This window comes from Rhineura floridana, chromosome 3 (genome assembly GCF_030035675.1).
Source record: "Rhineura floridana isolate rRhiFlo1 chromosome 3, rRhiFlo1.hap2, whole genome shotgun sequence".
Classification (NCBI taxonomy): Eukaryota; Metazoa; Chordata; class Lepidosauria; order Squamata; family Rhineuridae; genus Rhineura; species Rhineura floridana.
The window spans coordinates 85,010,706-85,032,838 of NC_084482.1; the positions used below are offsets into that span (position 1 = coordinate 85,010,706).

At 41.1% G+C, this 22,133-nt stretch overlaps 1 protein-coding gene across 2 annotated transcripts in view; it reads right to left on the reverse strand.

Annotated features, from left to right (window-relative positions):
- Positions 1–22,133, reverse strand: part of SLIT3 (slit guidance ligand 3) — an 810,414-nt gene that overhangs the window by 151,080 nt on the left and 637,201 nt on the right. For both annotated transcript variants that reach the window (XM_061616805.1, XM_061616804.1), the window contains one exon: positions 496–564. In XM_061616805.1, coding sequence (XP_061472789.1) covers positions 496–564 — 69 coding nt within the window. The remainder of the gene's footprint in view (positions 1–495; positions 565–22,133) is intronic.

Below are 22,133 nucleotides of genomic sequence, written 5' to 3' on the forward strand. Positions count from 1 at the left end.
TCTTGTGTCTGATGTATTAAGTAGTAACAACAATGTATTTTGATTTTATAATAAAGGCCAAAGGCCTTTGCCTTCATTATATAAAATACTCAAACTAAGCTAAAATACATCAACTAAAACTACATACCCAATTGAAGTCTTAATAATGGCCACCTTTAGCAGGGAGGTTCTGCTCATTTGGTGTTCCTAAAGGCTGCAGCATGGGTGGCTGTGGGGCTCCACACTTTGTCTTCCACCAGACAAAATTATGCCCCAAGACCTTAGTGAAAGTGTTCAGTGACTGATGCTCTGTCATTTAAAGTCTAGGTTGGTTATATGAGTTCTGTTTCCAGAGGAACTAAATCCAGGTATCAATATCTCCATGTTTCCTCAAACAATGTATACACATGTGTACCAATCACAATTATGGCTGTACAGCAACACACAAAATGTCCTAACATCATGGAAAGGAAGGAATATTTCTGTTGGGCTGGCTCCAAATGTTGAGATACTTACATTAGTGTCAGGTGTCTGAACATGGAGAGGTCCTTTGGCACAGCAGATAAATGGTTTCCTTCCAGATATCTGAATTAAAGAAAAAAAGTTGTTGGCTACATCTGCAATGCACAATCAGTAACAATCAGAACTGTGAGTTTATGCTGAATGCTTTGAGCAGGTTTACTCATGAATGATGGCTGTGCATTGCCAACTACACCAAAAGGTCCATCCAGCCAGGTCAATAGGTCAGAATGCATATACGATACAGATATGCATTCAGTTGCACAATTTCAGATGCTGCTCATGCAAAAGCTGGTTTCTGCATGTTGATCACCATTACTAGATCAGGGTGTCTATGTTACATCAGTGTATGTTAAAGCAAACCCAACATTGTACCATTATATTGCAGCAAATGTTTTATGGAATTCTATCTATGCAAGATCATTTGGGTTCCATTAAAACTTCTCCCAGCAATAGAACACAGCATATTAAATCAGTTCTATACCCACCTCCCTTGAAAATCCTGGCTGGTAATAAAGATACAATTTAATTTCAACATGATTCCAGTTTAATATAAAAAAACAGATTTTTTTAAGCAGTGATAACACAAAAAAATTGGGATTCATCAGACTCCACAATATCAATATTTTAAAACAAAAAATCATATACTGAGAGCAGTGCCAGTATTTATTTATTTTGTTATAGGCAAACAAACTTGTGACATGTAATTTGGGAAAAGAAACAACCCACCACTGGGCTACCAGAAACTCCTGAAGAAAAGCAAAACAGAAAATTAAAACTGAGGTGAAAAATTGAGTGCATGGTAAATAATGGAGGGGGTTCAATGTAATCCAATAGTCTAATAGGCAGTGGTGAATTTAGGTGATTTGAACTCTGCTTAATGGTTTTACCAGGGGAAGGGCTCTCTAGATCAGTGGTTCCCAACCTGGGGGCCATGACCACCGGGGGGCCGTGGAGTAATCCTGAGGGGGCCATGAACAGTAAAGAAATGAATTATTTATTATTTTTTAAAAATAGTCTTCACTCCCTGGACACTGTCTGTTCCCCACTGCTGCTGCAGACGACACCTCCCCTTGCTCCAAACTAGAGGGGAGGACTTTTGCTGAAGCACCAGAGCATCTTTCAAGTGTGCCAAAGGCAGGCATCTGCCTATAAAACATGTGGGCAGACACCAAAGGAGGCTGAGGGTAGAGGTGCCAGAAAGAGATTACGATCTCCGACTCCCGTGTCCTCGCACTGCCACTGCTGCTGACAACGCCCTTGCTCAGAACGAGAGGAGAGAGCTTTTTGTGAAAAAACAAGCAAAGCTGCAAGAAAAGGCTGGTTTCCTCTTTCTTTGCTGGCAGCCACCCTGCCTGCCTTTCTTGGCTTCTGATTCACTGCTATCTTCATTTAAAAATTATTCTTATTTGCAAGGTCACCCAGACTTCGCCTTCGTCCCAGCCAGTCAAGAAGCAAAATGAGGAAGCTCAGGACTTCCTCGTCCCCTATCTCTGAGGCTAAGTGTGTGTGCCAGCATCCCCCTTTCTTCCACCTACACTCTGCACCCCGATCTCTCTCTCCAAGATGCTGCAGCAGTTGAGGGTTTCCCCTATCCCACATGCCCCAAAGCATGCACACCTGCAGATGCTTGCAGGAGGGGCAGGTGTATTTGTGTGCGTGCACGAACTGATCTGTCTTCTGCTCTACTCTCATTCCCCAAGTGCATGTTAACCAAGTCATCAGTTCTGATGATCATCCCAAGGCCTAAAAGCTCCCTCCTCAATCCATCTACCCTTTTGTCTTCACAATCTAGCATTCCACTACTACTACATTGCTGCTTCTTGATTATTATTATTATTAAAAAGGTCAGCAGGGGGGCTGAGGCTAGAGTCAACATACTGCAGTTGAAATGTATTTATTTATTTAATTATTATTGCATTTACATTCCACCTTTCCTCCAAATTGCTCAAGGTGATACACATGGTCCCCCCCTTTCTCTTTTATCTCTACACCAACCTTGTGAGATAGGTCAGGCTGAGAGACTATGTCTGGCCCAAGGTCACCCAGTGGGCTTTATGCCTGGGTGGGGATTTGAACCTGGATCTTAGTCCAACACTGTAACTAGGGTTGCCATATTGCCCGGTTAGCCGGGTTGTACCCAGATTATAGCCCTGCTACCCAGTGCCCGGTTAACCCATTAGGTGGCTTGGAATTTCTAGGCGGGCGCTGAGCCGCAGAGGGAGCTACTTTGCCTTTAAATCTGTATCAACCTAATTCGCTGATACAGTAGTGCCGCGCTTCTCGGCATTCTGTTAATATGGCGCCAGTGGGGCGATCAGCTGGAGGGGGGCTGGAGCTCCCTGCACTCCAGCTGATCACACCGGAGAAGGGGAAGATCAGCTGTAGCGTGCTACAGCTGATCTTCTCCTCTTCTGGCGTGATCAGACTCCCCCGCTTGAGCTGATTGCACAGGAGGAGGAGAAGATCAGCTGTAGTGTGCTACAGCTGATCTTCTCCTCCTTGGGGGGGGCGGTCAGACTCACACACTCCAGCTGATCGCGCTGGAGCAGGGGAAGATCAGCTGTAGCGTGCTACAGCTGATCTCCTCTTCTGGCGTGATCAGACTCCCGCTCGAGCTGATAGCGCCTGAGGAGGGGAAGATCTGATCTTCTCCTCCTCTGGTGTGATCAGCAGGTTAGGTTCCAGACCCCCGTGCTACAGCTGATCTGCTTTTCGGCAGTTTTTGCTTTCCGGCGGGGGTCTGGAACCTAACCTGCCATACGAGCGGGCCCTACTGTAATGCAAAAAGCATCCTGAGACTCTTCAGCCAGAGGCATGCAACTGACAAGAAACAATGAAATTGACAAAAAAACCCATCCCCTTCTTCCTCAGCTTTAGTGATACTCTGGAGGGAATAAACATCCTTCCCAGTGCGTGTGTGTGTGCATTTGCACACTGAGCTCCATGACCTGGCAGACCAGAGCTCCCAACCAAGCAACCAGGGATGGGGGAGTCACCTCCAGAGCAAAGCAGCAGCAGTAGCAGCAACCTTTTCTTTAAAGTGTCTGCAGCTTCCACCTACTTTCCTCCTCCTCTGGCCTGCCCAGCAAGTTGGAGGTATGGTTTCCTTTCTTCTCCTCTTCCTCCCCTCCGCCTGATTCGAGTTCCTCTCTCTTCCCAGGAGGCTGCTGGTGGTAATAAAGTCTCTCTTTGTGTCTTGGGCGAAGACAGACTTTGGAAGCGTGTGTGGGGGAATTGACCAGCTCAGACCTGTAAATGGATCACCTGTTGTCTGCAGGTCTTGCTTTCTTTGAAATCGTGTGTGTGTGTGTGTGTGCGTGTGTGTGTGTGTGTGACAGAGTTTTCAAAGTTGAGAGCTAGTGTGGCATAGTGGTTAGAGTGTTGGACAAAGACCTGGGAGAGTCGGGGTTTGAATCCCTACTCAGCCATGAAGCTTGCTGGGTGACCCTGGGCCAGTTGCTGCCCTTCTGCCTAACCTGTCCCAGGGTTGTTGTGGCGGTTAAATGAGAAGGGCTAGAATTCTGTACTCTACCTTGAACTCCTTGGAGAAAAGGTGCTATTTTAATGCTAATGCTAATAATAATACTTCTTTCCCAAGGAACAACTGCCTCCTCAGAAAACAAAATCATACTTTTTTGTTTTTGTTTTGAGTGCCCTGTTGTCTGTGTCTTGGTTAAGGTGTGTATCCAATCTTGATGTGCTTATGGAAGGGGTGTGCAAGTACTGCCCTTCCCAAGTGTGAAGGTTTGGACAAACACTGTGTTATAGAAAACCAAAGTCTGTGTGAAAGTACATATTTGGAAATGCCATTGGTGTGATCCTAAGCACATTTACTAAATGATGTCATATTTTATGGTCACGCCCATAAACAGCTATAAAACTTGTGTCTGGAGTCCTAGAGCACATAACACATTATTAAGAATCACTTTCCATACTGTAAAGAGGTATGTCCACATGCGTGCATCCCAGGCACCTAAATGAGGGGTGAGAGCACCATAGGAACATAGCCTTACACCAAGGGTTCCCAAACTTTTCTAGAAAAGTTACACCTTTATTATTTTTATTACATTTGTAAGCTGCCCTGAGCGCTGTTTTTAACAGTGGAAGGGCAAGATATAAATCTTCTTAATACATAAATAAATATTCCATAGTGTTGGAAACTAGAGCCTAGGCATTTAAAGCTGAAAATGTACATTTAAAAAAAAGATTTCTCACATATTTCTTCAGTTTTTGTTGGTAATTACTAGGTAAAAAAAACCACCTGTATAATGCAACTATGAATATGCTTCATTTGCATAACTGGTAAACAATTTGCATAATATGCAAATTAGCCTGCCCGGATTTGTGGGACTGGAATATGGCAACCCTAACTGTAAACCACTAGTGGTGGGAGACAGGATAGGACTGTATATCTTCAGACTATGTGTATCTGTGGGGGGAGGGGATACCAATTTGATGAACCTTTGCATTAAGAAAAGAAAGCAACACCTCCCTCTCTGCAGGGAGCTTTGTATGGAAGGAGATATTTGGAGGTGTGATTTTGCCATGCAGCATTTTTTCAATTAACAGAGGTTAAAATTACAATTAGTGTGTGTGTGGGTCACAAAAGTTTTTGAGCTTAAAAAGGGGGTTCCGTACTCATAAAGGTTGGGAATCACTGCTCTAGATGGTAATATGTATTACTTCATGATTGCAAATGGTCTTATCCACACCCCTTTACATGATGTGTGTTACTTCACAAATTTTAAAATGTGGTAAATCCTTTGCTGCTTTGTTTGGGGGTCTTTCTCTCATTCTGCTGAATGGAGCCCTAGACCTCTGCACCAAAGTCTTGCTCTGATGGCACCACTGCTAATGCCTCCCCCAGAGTATTACAAAAGTTGCATGTTTGCTTTGTGAGAGTGTTGAAGGAGCCACAGCTCAGCGGTAGAGCTACTGCTTTGCATGCAGAAGATCTCAGGTTCAATCCCCCACATCTCTAGGTAGGATTTTTCCCTATATGTTTTCCCCCTCTTTAAGTTGTAAAAATATTTAAAAGCAAAGAGAAAGCATGCCACTAAAGAAAAGGTACATGGGTACACATATAGAGTCAAACAGTATCCTTTCCAAGAATGGATCTTAGATCTGAAAATTGAGAAAAGTGCTCCAACTGGAGTTCATATCAAAATGATATTTGGGTATATGTCTTATTGATAGAGTGGCTGGTTGAGTATCTTTTTGCTTCTCTTGTAAATCAATGGGCTTACAGGAAAACATGATTGAGGTAGTTTGTTGGTTTCTTTGTTTGGAGGGTAATCAGTGAATAGGGAAAGAATCTTTTGCAGAAACCTGTAATAAATTTCTCTACTTGCATATTAAGAAAGAGGTGGTGGTTGCCGGAATCACATATGTCCTTGCTATAAGGTTGTGCTTAATTAAAGCTACTAAAAAGAACTCCAAATGCTAATTGACCTCATTAGAATTATTTCTGCCCTCTGACTGCAAATTGCTCATGCAGGCAATATTTCAATAACACATCAGAAGCTGACTCAGTCTAGTTGTGTTAATCCATACAAGCTTTTACTTTAATTGCTTAATAAAAATGTAAAATGAATACAAAATGACTGATAATAACTGAGGCATTATTTAAGATTTAAATGCAAAGTCAGATACTATATTCCTTTGGCTATAGTTTAATTTTACAAAAATATTATTGTAAGGGATGCCTCAAAAACACAAGAAGGAACAATTAAAATTGTCATGAGATTATATACATGCTTTGGCAGTACCAGATCTTCACCCACCAAAGCATTTGAGGGATGAAAGAAGCATGCCTCAAACCTTTCCACTTAGCTATATTCAAGCTTGTTCACAGCCAGTTTATTGCGCCTTTAGCAGCCCTTTAAAACTTTAATAGGGTTTCTTTCTCCTTCATAATCACAGTGAATTAGGACCATGTAGTAATGATTTGGCTATGTGTTGGCATCACTGAGGGCATTGCCTTTCTCAAAAGCTATAATATATCTCTTATCTATATGAGAATGCACACTGGAAAGCTCATGCATCCCATTGAGAGCAGTATAAAGCAGATCTGCTCTCAGATGTACATTCTAGCAGTTTCTAATTTGCCATGTGGCAATCAGTTTCATTACCATAGCGCTGCACAGAAAAACAAGGAAGATTGGCTTGGTTGCCAAGGCAAACCAGACAAGTCCTCTTTTTACTTGCTAAAAATATGTCCTCCTGAATGTCCTGGGGGAAAAAAAATAGTAAATGTGCTTTTTTGAGAAAAAATAGATTGTGAATCTCTCCCCTTACCAGCTCAGCTCAGCTCTGCATTATACAATATATTGCTTAAATAAAAATTAAAAAAATATTCTGCCCTCTGAACTACAAAACTGAACTCAAATTTAATTTTTAACAATGCTCAAACCAACATCTGCCTTATCAGTTCATACATACAACAAAAAAGATAAAATGCATTCTATGATCCTGCCACAGTACCAAGGTCATTTACAGGTAAGTCATTGTGTAAGATGGAAATGCCCATCCTTAAGGTCTCACTTCTGCTGAGGAGATGCCCTTGAACATCTATGCCATTTTTTGAAACTTATATTTTGCTTCTTCCAGAACAAACACTCTTCCAGTGTTCCACTAATGCCAGAGCATTCATCGTCCTTCAAAGAGTGGCAAATCTCAGTAAGATTACTTCCTTCATCCATAATCACATTCTACCACCATTCTATGGCATTTTGCTTTTCTAAAAATGTAGTTTGAAGACTGAGTGCGTTACCTGTCCACCACACATCTACTTTTTTTTTGCAACAGCAGCTGGCAAGGAATATGGTTGTCTCCTCTGTAATGATGCCATTGCCTCCTTTCTCCCTTTTTAGTTCATGCAACTGGTACTGGCTTGGTTCTGGTTCAAACATTTAATTAAGAAACAGAACAGGTCTTTACAAACCACCTAGAAGGGCCGTTATTAGCCTTTCCACAGCAGAGGTCTGCCTTATCAGAAGTAGTTCTAAATGCTAAGGTTCCAGTAGAGCTATATTTTGAATAGAATTGTGTAGATTTTTTAATAATTAGTACAGGAATAAATGTGACCCAGGTACATACATGGGAAACATACAGTACTTATACTGAAAGCACTTTTGAATAAGAAAAAAAACATGAAAACCATGTCTTTTCACATATACATGCAATAAAACATGTATTTGCAGACACATGTGGTCATCACACTTCAAGAAGCACTTTCCGTTCAGGAAATGTGTAATGCGTGAATTGCCCTACAAAGAGCTTTACTTACAAAGAATCCAATATGCATTTGAGAACCAAATGTAAACAGAATATTAGCATGTAATGGATGGCATGTACACATCTACAGAGTTCTAAACGTTTTGGAATCTTTCAGGGTCGTGGAAATCAGATGGCTAGCTCTTTGCTTGTAGATACTGACATTGGAAAGAAAAAAATGTCACTTATTCCAGAATTGATAATAATATCAATTTTTATTCCAGTCCTTCCCAGCATTTCCTTGCTCCTCCTCCTCCACTGATCACAGACTGAGCTACATCTTCAAGACTCTATAGAGTAACATACTGTTAGATTACAAGATAGTAGATGCTAGGGTCTAATCAGAGAAAAACTGTATAGTAGAGTTGGAAGGGGCCTATAAGGCCATCGAGTCCAACCCCCTGCTCAATGCAGGAATCCAGCTTAAAGCATACCTGACAAGTGACTGTCCAGCTGCCTGTTGAATGCCTCAAGCGTTGGGGAGCTCACCGCCTCCCTAGGTAATTGATTCCATTGTTGCATGACTCTAACAGTTAGGAAATTTTTCCTGACGTTCAGTCGAAATCTAGCTTCCTGTAACTTGGGCCCATTATTCTGTGTCCTGCACTCTGGGGCGGTCAAGAGGAGATTCTGGCTCTCCTCTGTGTGGCAATCTTTCAAGTACTTGAAGAGTGCTATCATATCTCCGCTTAGTCTTCTCTTCTCAAGGCTGAACATGCCCAGTTTTTTCAGTCTCTCCTCTTAGGACTTTGTTTCCAGTCCCTTGATCATCCTCACTGCCCTCCTTTGAACTTGTTCCAGTTTGTCTGCATCCTACTTTAAGTGTGGTGTCCAGAACTGGACGCAGTATTCAAGATGAGGCCTAACCAGTGCCGAATAGAGAGGAACTAATACGTCATGTGATTTGGAAATTATACTTCTGTTAACACAGCCTAAAACAGCATTTGCCATTTTTGCAGCCACATCATTCCGTTGGCCCATATTCAGCTTGTGATCAACAACAATCCCAAGTTCCTTCTCACCAATAGTAGTGCTGAGCCAAGTATTCCCCATCTTATAACTGTGCATTTGGTTTCTTTTTCCTAGGTATAGAACTTTGCACTTATCCCTGCTAAATTTCATTCTGTTTTCAGCCCAGTGTTCCAGCCTACCAAGTTTCCTTTGAATTTTTTTTCTGCCTTCCACGATATTAGCTGTCCTGCCCAGAGCCGAAGGATTCAGACTGAGGTGAGCTTATGTCTTTTCCTCTTTTTATTAAGGTTATGGTTACATCCAAAGCGGTGCACTTCATACACCTGACTACTTTGACTTGCTACTTTTCCTAACTATCCTAACTAAGCAGTCTCTGCAGCATTTGGGGAACGTTGACTCAGCACTTGTGCCTTGGATGTCACTGGCTTAAGTATGGAAGGTTTTCACATGTAAACGGCAGCTCCACCTGAATTCTACCCTTAAGTCTCTCTTCTCACGCCTCCTTGCACGGGGTGAGGGGGGTTAGTCTCAAATGGCACATCAGTAAGGGGGGCTTCGCTAGGTGACAGTGCATGCTCTGGAAGCTGGATGCTGATTGGATGGGAAGCGCTTGAAGTGTCCGGTGGGGATTCCTGCACAGACATGGAGGGCACGACCGGGGAGTCTTGCCCCAACTGCTCAGACGTCAGACTTGCAGAAGAGGCAGGAAGATCATCCACGGACGTGCTGGGCATGGGAGTCTGGGGTCTGTCAGAACCCTCCCCAATATTCTCCCTTCCTCCAACTTCCCATGGGATCTCGTCCTCATCTGTCTCCTCCCCCCAATCTAGCTCTCCCTCAGTCTGGGGCACAACATTAGCAATCCCTCCCAATTTTGCATCATCTGCAAATAAGCATTTCCTGCACCTCCTCATCCAAGTTAATAAAAATGTTGAAAGCACTGGGCCCAGGACTGAGCCCTCCCACCAGTTTGAGAAGGAACCATTGATAAGCACTCGTTGAGTACGATTCTGGAGCCAACTGTGGATCCGCCTGATAGTTATTCCATCCAGCCCACATTTAGCTATCTTGCTAATCAGAATATCATGGGGCACTTTGCCAAAAGCTTTGCTGAAGTCGAGAAATATTATGTCCGCAGCATTCCCACAGTCTACCGGATTACCCAATCAAAAAATGAGATAAAATTAGCGTGACAGGTTTGTTCTTGATAAATCCATCCTGGCTTCTAATAATCACTGCATTGTTTTCAATGCGAAATTAAAAGAAAAAAATTATTATCAAAGGATTAGAAAAGAAAGCTGACCTTTATTCAAAAGGTATGAACTTTCAATGTGAAAAATCCTCCAATGCTACATTTACGTTTGAAGCAGGAGGGGGAAAAGATCCAACTAGGAAGAATTAGTTAAAAGAAAAGAAAACCAAGTTATTTCTTAATTTCCACTTGCAGACAAAAATATTTCCTAAATAAAAACATTTTGGATAGCTTTATCCTTCCAAGCATGGCAGCCCCACACTTTACTAGGTGACTGCATGCAGTCATAAGGTCTGGAAAGTTTTTAAACTTAGTCCTGGTTTACACATAATTAGGTACTATACCACTTTTGGGTTGCAGGTGGATGTGATACCATTTTTGCATATTAAATACAATATGAAAATTAAGAAATGTGTGAGTTCATATCCCACATTGGATTGGGTTGGTAATAAGCTGAGGTAGTTAACCCCAAATTGGAAAATAACTCAGGTCATTTTGAGCCAATGTAATTTTTTGAACTTTCCATCCCAGTGGTTTAGGGGTTTTCAGTCCTTTTACATCCCTTCCTTCCCTTTCCTCACAGCTGCTTGCTGCCACTAGCTGAGTCAGCCAGGTAAGTGGGATTTAAAGGGAAGTGAAGAGGGATTTTTTTGGGGGGGAAGGCTGAATAGGGAGGGGAGGGATAAACTGGGAAACTTGCTTTGGTTGGATTCTAATTATTTTATTGGAAAAACTGTGATCTGGTATTACTCACTACTTCTTTGAGGTGACCCCTCAAGCTCATATCCAGGCCAAAGTACAGCAAGCTTCACTGACATCTCTATAAAAAGGCTGTGGCCCTGCTTATTTCCTACTATTCCAATTTTCTACTTACCTTCTGGTGCTTTTTTACATTCCTCTTTGCAAAAATACTAACTGAAAGTAAAAACAAAAAAAGCTAGAACAACATAGATGTAGAGTCTTGCTCTCTGATGTGATAGATTTGTTTTTGTTTTGTTTTTTACCTGCAGAGGTCGTAATAAATTAATGGTAACTTAAATCCATGTACCACCTGTCCAAAATAGAGTAGATTTAGAGGCATCATTTAAGAATGGAGGATGGTGTGATTATTTTTCTCTTCAGCTCATTGGTAATACATCTCAATTATAAACAAATAGTCCTAAAAATGTAAATGTACTGCCTTCAAGTTGATTCCGACTTATGGCGACCCTATGAATAAGGTTTTCATGAGACTGAGAGGCAGTGACTGGCCCAAGGTCACCCAGTGAGCTTCATGGCTATGTGGGGATTCGAACCCTGGTCTCTGAGGTCATAGTCCAACACCTTAACCACTACACCATACTGGCTTTCCTACATATTAGGTAAAGGGTTGATTCAGATATAATGGGAAACCATGGTTTACTGCGATGTGGATGAGCCTTGGACTCCTATGCTTCTCCCTCCCCAATTTTTACACATAAACAAGATATTGGAAACTTTGGCATATGCTTTTAAAGTAACCATAGCCATTATGTCTGAACTCAAGGAACCATTAATTATGGTTTACTGTGATGTGCCAACTGGCCCCCTGAAATTTACATACATTTGGGTCAAGGTTTAAAGTGCATAAATCTCAATTAATGTTATTTTTAAATAATTATGTACAGAAGGTGCACAGCAATCCCCGAACAAACAGGGATTGCCTTGCCAGTTTTCAATTTTCATCACTGTTTATTGCTAAGTAAGTTTTCTGAAACCTGTGAGAATTTTATTACTTGATATATTGATACAGTTGATAATTTGATGCTGATTTTTCAGATTTGAAATGTAATTTACATCTTTCAATGCAGTGGCCACTAAAAGTGATACATCCTTTGATAGAATAATTGAAATACTAAAATGAAGATGTTTTTCAGCTATAGCATATAAAGTGAGATGCTAGTTTTATTTTAGTGGAAGGTGGTACAGGGTCATGCAAGATTAAGCTTTCTGCTGCATTGTTTGTTTCCTTTCGGTGTTAAAGGGGAAATTCTCTCAATTTCAAATGCAGGTAGCATATATACAGCAACTGTTATCCAGACAACACAGGCCTCTAAATCCACAAGCTGATTCTCTATCATACAATCAACTTTACCATTATTATTTTCATCAGCATTGATAGAGCCATATGTTAGAGCCATACGCCGATGGAACCAATTACCTAGAGAGGTAGTGGGCTCTCCGACACTGGAGGCATTCAAGAGACAGCTGGGCAGCTATCTGTCAGGAATGCTTTGATTTGGATTCCTGCATTGAGCAGGGGGTTGGACTTGATGGCCTTATAGGCCCCTTCCAACTCTACTGTTCTATGATTCTATGACAGAATACTGCAATAATGTCAGTCAGCACTCAATCTCCTAGTAATTTTGTAAGCATCTCAGTTTTCTTTTTTGAATGTGCCACACCTAACTATATGGATACAACAAGGATCTGAAGCAAATGTCATTGTTGAATTTAAATTAGGACAAAAAATAATTGCTATTCTTCATTACTGTGAATTGTGGCAAAACAGAGACCTGCATCCACCCTGCCTTCTTCATTAAAGCCTAGCAATATGGGTTGTTGAAATTCCTGCCTTCACAGTAGCATATGCTTTTGGTTGCAGAGAAAACTATGATCGTGTCTTTTCCCACAACAGGCAGACAAGCAAAACAGCCAATTATAACAACACTTGGAAAATTGTCACTATATGTAACAATGAAGCAAACTGCCTGAATTCCATATCACACACTGGTGAAACATTCCATTGGATTATATAGGTCCAGCCTACATAAAACAGTTTATTATACAGTCATGGAAAAGTGTTCAGACTCTGCCAAAACAATATGGTGATTATAGACTTGGGTTAAGCTGGTGTTTTGGACAGGTGTTGCACTAAAATTCTCATAATCCCTGACCATCAGCCATGCTGACTGGAACTGATAGGAGTTGGAGTCCAAAAATGTATGGAGGGCCACAGCTTTCCCACTTCTGTAAGGCATAGGAGAACTTCAAACCTAATGCATGGAATTATGAAGTACAAAGATACTTTTTATACTTCTCTTGTAATACTAGAAGTTGGAGTCACCCAATTAAATTTATTAGCAAGATATCTTACCTATCTTAGCACACCAGACACCAGAAGGCACTTCTTTATACAACTTACACATGATTTATGGGGTTTCACTATCATAAAAAGTGATGATGGCCACTAGTGTAATTGGGTTTTTTAAAAATAGATGTATTCTAAATGTATTTATTTTTATTTAACCAAATTTATACACCTTTTGATTGTAGTAAAACCTCAAAGCAGTTTACAAAAAAACAAAATTATCAGTAAAAAGACTATTAAAACAGGTATTTAAAAGCATTATAAAATAATTAAAATCAACAATTAAAAACAGATTAAAACACATATTTTATATCTATTTTATAACTTCTACATGTCTGGATAGGCTTTAATAAACAAAAATGTTTTTAAGTAGGTGCTGAAAAGAGTGCAACAAAGGAATCTGCTTGATGTCAATAGGCAAGGAGTTCGAAAGTGTAGGTGCCACCACACTAAAAGACTGATTTCTTACAGCTGTGGAATGAGTATTATGTGGCACCTGTAACACTGCCAGTTCCACAGATCCAAGAGGCTGAATGGACATAATGGGGTACAGCAATCCTGCAAGTAAACTGGTCCCAAACTGTTAAAGGCTTTTTATACAGTACAAATAGTAACACCATACTTGACTTGGTAGCACATTAGCAACTAGTGCAGGTCTCTGAGCAGAGATGTAATATGCTGACAGGTTCTCAAGCCTGTGAGCAGCCATGCTGCAGCATTCTGCACTAAATGCAGTTACAAGATCAAGCACAAGGGAAGCCCCACACAGAATTCATTGCAGTAATCCAACTTTGAAGTCACCAATGTCTGTAATACTGTGGTCAAACTTTCCCAATTCAGAAATGGCTGTAGCTGTCATACCAGTTGTATTGGTAAAATATGTTTCTAACCACTGAAACTACCTGGCCCTCCAGTAACAAAGCTGAATCGAGAAGCATCCCCAGACTGCATACCTGCTTCTTCAGGGGGAATGCAATCCCATCCAGGACCTGCAATTGGCCAATTTCTCAGACACAGGAACCACTCACCCACAGTGTTTCTGTTTTGCCAGTATTCAAACTCAGCTTATTTTCCTTCATTCATCCCACTGGTGCATGCAGGCACTAGTCCAGGGCTTGCATGGCCTCTCCTGATTCAATGACAATTGAGTCATTTCCAGTTATGCTCATCTTTCCTCTGCCACTCATTGTTGGGGCTATGCTTCCTTTGTACAAGAATCCTAGGCTGAGACTTGGTTTTGGGTCTGAATCAGCCTTGGTTGCCCTGATGGATGACCTTTATTGAGAAAGAGACAGTGGGAGTCTGACTCTGTTGCTTCTACTCTATCACTCATTTGCTTTTGATACCATTGATGAATATATCCTCCTAGACCAACACAGTATGTTGGGTGTTGGAAGAAATGTGCTTCAGTGGTGCTGCTCCTTTCTCTGGTATTAGGCAACTGTTTCTCTGCCTACTGAGTGTTGTGCTGTGGGATGCCAGAAGGTACCATCTTGTACCCAATGCTGTTCAACATCTAAATGAAGAGGGTTGAAGTTGTTAAGGGTTTTGGAGCATGGTGTCACCACTATGCTGACACCCGAACTCTATTTCTATTTAATATCTGAGTCAGATGCGGTTGTGCAAGTCCTGGACTAGTGTTTAGATGTAGTTGTGGGCTTGATGAGGGCCAGCAGAATGAAGATGAACCCAGCAAGATAGAAATCCTGTGGGTAAGTGGTTTCCGGGTCTGTGGCATTGCTCATATATATCTCCCGCCCTTCCTCCCAGAAGGAGCCCAGGGCAGCAAACGAAACATTAAAAACACTCTGAAACATCTTAAAAACAGACTTTAAAATATATTAAAAACAAACATCTTTAAAAACATATTAAAACATCTTTAATATCATCTTTTTTAAAAAAGCTTTAAAAACATCTTAAAAACCAATTCCAGCACAGATGCAGACTCGGATAAGGTCTTTACCTCAAAGGCTTGTTGAAAGAGGAAGGTCTTCAGTAGGTGCTGAGAAGATAACACAGATTGGTGTCTGTCTAATATTTAAGGTTTTGTTATATGTCTGCAAAGCTCTTATAACTTGGTACCAGGATACCTGAGAGATTGTTTTCTCCTATACAAATTTGTTCAATCTTTCAGATCATCAGATGGGCCCTCCTTGTGGTTCTGCATGCTCCACAGATTTACCTGGCGGACACTCTGAGTAGAGCTTTCAGTATTAAAGTTCTTACTCTTTCCCTTGTAATCAGACAATTGCTAACTATTGTGCTTTCAATATCCATTGAAAACTTGTTTGCCAAGGCATTTTGAGAATGATAATAACAGTTATGCATGTCACTGATCATTACATAATTTTTAACATACATTTTTATCTATTTTATGCTACATATGATTTTATTTATGTTGTTCTGCACTGCTTTGAGATATCAACTGGTTTATAAATATTTCAAATGAAAGAATATATGAATAGAGAAACTCAGGATAAAACTTCACAGGTCACCAATTGTATCACTGCAATGTCAAAAGTTGTAGTGTTGTGCCATCAGTCCAGATGCAGTGGTCCAGCATTTGAACCAGTGGTTCATCAATAAATACAACAGCCCACTATGAGATAGTAAAGCAATCAACATAGATTTGATGAGAGGGACATACCGCAGCAGCTGGTACCTGAATCTAGATCTAGAAGATATGTTCTCCACTAAGGGTCCCTAAGGTCAAGAAACTGTGGTCTATATACTAGCAGGCTTAAGATACTGCTCTGTTACTCAGGCAAGAGCAGGCCAGGATCCTATGGTGAGCCAAGAAAGAATCTTCATTTTGCCTTGTCAATTGCAAGAGCTGAAGTTGCACAATCATGTTTGCTTATGTCCTTAAGGATGTCTCTGACACCTGTTCACAGCAGCTTTATAACCTACATTTCGGGCCCAGGATTCCCTGATACGTTGCACAATAACATTTTTTTCCTCTGGGAAAAGCAAGTTCAAGCCCTAAAAGTAGACTCCAGGATGCAAACTAAGCATGTGAATTTATAGGAAAAAAGTGATGTGTCTGCTGCAACTTCTTCGGATCAGTTTCAGTTTATGCGTCCTGATGACATGGACAAAGTACTTACGACGATGCGGCCAGCAAAGTGTCCTCTCGACCCTTCCCTTCTTGGCTTTATTAAAGCTTGCCAAGGGGGTTTGACCGAGTGGATCCAGGGTATGATCAACGCGTTGTGGTGGGAGGGGGTGTTCCAGCTGCCCTGAAAGAGGTGGTGATCCCACCGCTCCTGAAAAAGCCCACCCTGGACTCATTGGTTTATGACAACTTCCACCCAGTTGCAAATACCTCCTTTTTAGGGAAGGTGATTGAGAACGTTGTGGCACAACAATTGCAAGTACTCTTGGATGAAACAGATTATCCTGACCCATTCCAATCTGGGTTCAGGCCTGGTTATGGTACTGAATTGGCCTTGGTGGATGACCTTTATCAGGAGAAGGACAGGGGAAGTGTGACCCTGTTATTCTTGATCTCTCAGCAGCTTTTGATACTAATGACCATGGTATCCTTCTGAGCTGACTTAGTGAGATGGGTATCGGAGGCACTGTTTTACAGTGGTTCTGATCCTACCTCCAGGGTCATTTTCAGAGAATAGCATTGGGAGATTGTCTTTCAGCCCCCTAGCAGTTTTGCTGTGGGGTGCTGCAGAGTACCATCTTGTCCCCAACACTGTTTAACATCTATATGAAACCTTTGGGAGTGGTCATCAGGAGATTTGGGATGAGGTGTCAGCAGTACACTGATGATACCCAGCTCTATTTCTCTGTAACATCTGAATTGGGAAAGGCTGTGCAAGCCCTGGGTCGCTCATAGTCTGGGGGTGCTCCTGGATCCATCTTTGTTACTAGAGGCCCAGGTGCAGCTTCAGCTGGTAAGACAGCTGCGGCTGTTTCTGGACCAGAACAGCCTGACCACTGTTGTCTATCCACTGGTTACCCCCAGGCTGGATGACTGTAATGCACTCTATGTGGGGCTGCTCTTGAGGTTGGTCTGGAAGCTGTAGCTGGTGCAAAATGTGATGGTGCAACTGCTCACTGGGGCAGGGTATCACCAACATGCCATCCTGCTGCTGAACGAATTGCACTGGCTGCCCATTAGCTACTGGGCTAAGTTCAAGGTTCTGGTTTTGGTGTACAAAGCCCTATACAGCTTGGGACAAGGATACCTGAAAAACCATCTTACCCCTTATATACCAGTCAATCACTACGCTCTGCAGGTGTGGACCTCCTGCAGATACCATCTTATCAGGAGGTCCGTTCCACACCAGATAGGAAACAGACCTTTAGTGTAGTGGCACTTACCCTTTGGAATTCCTTCCCCTTAAATAGTAGACATGCACCATCTGTGTTATCTTTTTGGCACCTATTGAAGACCTTCCTCTTTCAACAAGCCTTTTAAGACCTTATCCCAGTCTGCATCTGTGCTGGAACTGCTTTTTAAGATGTTTGTAAAGCTTTTTTTTTAAAAAAAAGATGCTTTTTAAAGATGTTTTGTTTTAGTATATTTTAAAGTCTGTTTTTCTGATGTTCAGAGTGTTTTTAGTGTTTTTGTTTGCTGTCCTGGGCTTCTACTGGGAAGAAGGGTGGGATATAAATTAATTAAATAAGTAAATAAAATATATTGCTCTGTGGCACACAAATACATTTTCAGTTCACTACCACTGGAAAAAGTACAATTTTAAGTATTACTTCAACATTTTGCCATGATGAAACTCTACCTGCTGCAAAATGAAATTTTCCATCTGTCTGTGTATCCAATTCAGTGTAACATTATTTAGGAGCTGTTGCAGCAAAAGATTTCCTGTTGTATGGTTACTTTGAAACTTTATATACAGCTCTAATTTACTAGGTCTTGTTAGATGTATGGCAGGTTTTTTATTAAAATGAAATGTATAAACATGCATGATTACATTTTAATAAAAAGCATTTCAGCTGAACATGTTTTCACACAGTGGATGCAATTTTCTCTTGGCAAATGGAAGTTTATAAATACAAGGCTCCACAGCATTCATTAAAATGCTACTAAATAAATACTCCCCTTCATTACAGAAACTATGTCAGAATGCCAGATCAAGCCAGTCAGAGAGACAGACCGATGGGATGCCAGAGAAACTCTAAAACATTGCATCAGATAACAGCAAAGGCATGCTATCCGCACAGCAATATTAATTACTACTCTGAAGTTTTAAGATGGGGAGAGAGGCCCAGAATATTACAGCTCGGGTTGCCAGGTTCAAGGCCTGAGACTGATCCTGTATCTTTAGGAGAAGAGAAAGCCAGCCAAGTGCAGGTGTTCTTGCAACCCTGTAATGGGAAAACCCACAAGGTGGAATTCTCCCTTCCCGCTGCACAACTTTTAAAGATACAGAAGACCTCTTGGTTGCCAGGCCCGGCCTCCAACAGGTCTTCTGTATCTTTAAAAGTTGTGCAAGGGAAAGGGAGAATTCCACCTTGTGTTTTTTCCCATTACAGTGTTGCAAGAACACCTGCACTTGGCTGACTGTCTCTTCTCTTAAAGATACAGGTCATCCTCAGGCCCTGAACCTGGCAACCCTAATTACAGACCCTGTATGAGAAAGAAGGTGCACAAATACCATTTGCAGGATAAAGCATGAACAGACATGCTCAGTCCTTTCTTCCTCTGAGACTAGTGCTGCTAGCAAGACTGCTTCCAGAATTACTTTCACATCTATGAAAATGGAATGTTGGTACATTATTTTGGAGAGAGATATATGCAAGGCAAGCTTCAAAAAGCATCTTGGGAGTATGTGCATCTTTCACTGAAATTGATACATGTATTATCTTCTGACATCTTAAAACCTGGGTATGACTCCTGATAACATTCTCTGTCCTGTAAAAATGAATGCAGGAAGTAGATAAAATTAACCTAATTTAATCATGAGTTCCTGAGTATAACTTTCTGATATAACAATTTTAAAAAATGAAATTTAATTCACCTGTTTTTATGGTTTTAAAAGCGTATGATTTTCTTTTTCTGCAGTACAGATTCCTAGGAATTTGGCCACTCAAAAGGTCAAGCACTTTTAATGACTTCTAAGAGCACAAAATCTTCTGCTAGACTCTAAAGTAACATAGTTAGATGACAAGATAGTAGATGCTAGGGTCTAATAATACAATAACAGAATCATAGAGTTGGAAGGGACCTATAAGGCCATTGAGTGAAGACCCCTGATCAATGCAGGGATCCAACTTAAAACATACCACTTAAAACAGCAGGTGGCTGTCCAGCTGCCTCTTGAATGCCCCCAGTGTTGGGGAGCCCACAACTTCCTTAGGTAACTGGTTCCATTGTTGTACCACTCTAACAGTTACGAATTTTTCCTGATGTTCAGCCAAAATCTGGCTTCCTATAACTTGAGCCCATTATTCTGTGTCCTGTACTCAGGGATGATCAAGAAGAGATCCTGGCCCTCCTCTGTCTTGCAACCTTTCAAGTACTTGAAGAGTGCAATCATATCTCCCCTCAGTCTTCTCAAGGCTAAACATGCCTATTTCTCTCAGTCTTTCCTCATAAAAGAAGAAGAGCTCATAAGAAGAGCTCTGTTGGATCTTGCGAAAAGTCCATCTAGTCCAGCATCCTGTTATCACAGTGGTCATCCAGATGCCTATGGGAAGCATGCAAGCAGGACCTGCGTGCAAATACACTCATCCCACTTGTGAATATCAGCAACTGGTATTCAGAGTCATGTTGCCTCCAATGGCTAAAAGCCATTGATTGTCTTTTCCTCCATGAATTTGTCTAATCCTCTTTTAAAACCATCTAAGCAAGTGACATCACTATGCCCTTGGTGCAAGCAAAACCCATAATTTAACTATGCACTCTGTAAAGAAGTATTTCCTGTTGTCTTTCTAATGTTCAGCTTCATTGGATGGTCCCGAGTTGTTGTATTGTGAGAGAAGGAGAAAAACTTCTCTCTATCCAGTTTCTCCAAGGCATGTCTAACCTTATATACCTCTATCATGTCTCCCTGCCTTTTACCTTATTTTCAACTATGAGCCCCAAATGTTGTAACCTTTCCTCTTAGGGGAATTGCTCCATCCCTTTGATAATTTTGGTTGCCTTTTGAAACTTTTCTAGCACTGCTATATTTATTTATTTATTTATTGCACTTGTATGCTGCCCCATAGCCGAAGCTCTCTGGGCGGTTTACAGCAATCAAAAACATTAAAACAAATATACAATTTAACACATGTATTTTAAAAACAATTTAAAGCACAATGTTAAAATTTAAAACAATATAAAAACAATTTAAAACACATGCTAAAATGCCTGGAAGAAGAGGAAAGTCTTGACCTGGCACCGAAAAGATAACAGTGTTGGCGCTAGGCGTGCCTCGTCAGCGAGATCATTCCATAATTTGGGGGCCACCACTGAGAAGGCCCTCTCCCTTGTTGCCACCCTCTGAGCTTCCCTTGGAGTAGGCACCCGGAAGAGGGCCTTTGATCTTGAACATAGTGTACGGGTGGGTTCATATCGGGAGAGGCATTCCATCAGGTATTGTGGTCCCAAGCCGTGTAAGGCTTTATAGGTCAAAACCAGCACCTTGAATTGAGCTTTGAAACATACAGGCAGCCAATGCAAGCAGGCCAGAACTGGTTTTATATGTTCGGACTGTCTGGTCCCTGTTACCAATCTGGCCGCTGCATTTTGCACAAGCTGCAGTTTCCGAAATATATTATTTTTTGTGGTGAAGCAACTACAACTGTTCACATTATCCCAAGTGTAGTCACACCATAGATTTATATAACGGCATTATTATACTGGCAGATATATTTTCAGTTCCTTTCGTAATGATCCATAGCATGGAATTTACCTTTTCCACAGCTGTTGCACACTGGATCAACATCTTCAGTGAGCTACCTATTATGACCTGAAGGTCTTGTTCCTGGTCAGCCACTACCAGTTCAGACCTCATTGGCGTATACATGTGAAATTAGGATTTTTGCCCCCATGTGCATCACTTTACACTTGCTTACACCGAATTACATTTGCCAGTTTAGTGCCCATTCACCAAGTTTGGAATGATCTTTCGGAGCTCCTCACAATTCTTCTTTGTTTTAACTACTCTGAACAATTTGGTAAGATCAGCAAACGACTTCATTGCTCATCCATAACTCTGGATCATTTATGAACAAGTTAAAAACCCAATGGTCCAAATACTGATCTCTTGGAAAACTGCCCATTTAATCCGCTGCTTCTTCCTTAACCTGTTGCTGATCAATAAGGGGACCTTTCCTCTTATGGTACAGCTACAGCTTACTCAGGAGTTTTTTGAGTAAGGAGTTTTTTGAAGGGACTTCAAAAACTTTTTGAAAATCTAAGAACACACTGTTAATTGCATCACTTCTATCTCTATGCTTGTTGACACTCTCAAAGAACCTCCTGCCAATAGAGGTTAGGTGGGAACCATCTCTCTCTTCTTTCAGATATCTTTTGAAAACCACATTGCTTAGATAGGCCTTTGCAATATGAATTTTATCTCTGTAACCAATCAGTATTTATGGGTGTTTTATTGATATTATTAATTATATTTTTATGGATGCTTTTTGCCGATTTTATTTTTATATCTTGCAACTGCCTTGATATATTTTTATGAAAATGCAGATTATAAACAAATAAATAAATGAAGACAGTAAGGTGGCCCTCTTTCTGGAAATACCTCCCACTTCTTGTACAATAGCAAGGTTTACTTAACCTGTATGCATACATCCCAAGGCTACAGCCTTCCAAAATATCAAATCTAAGAAATCAAATCAAGAAAATTTTCCTTCGGTTTCATTGGAGAAAGTAGCAGTTCACTTTCCATCCTTTGTTGGTAGCAGTTGCATCCAAGTGATATGGGTTGCCTATTATAGCAACCATAGGACTCCTGGCAGCCATAGGAGTCAAACAACAGACCCTCTGACATTCTCTGCCTTCCATCAAATCAGTGAAGATTCACTAACAGGAAAAGAACCTTGCAGTTT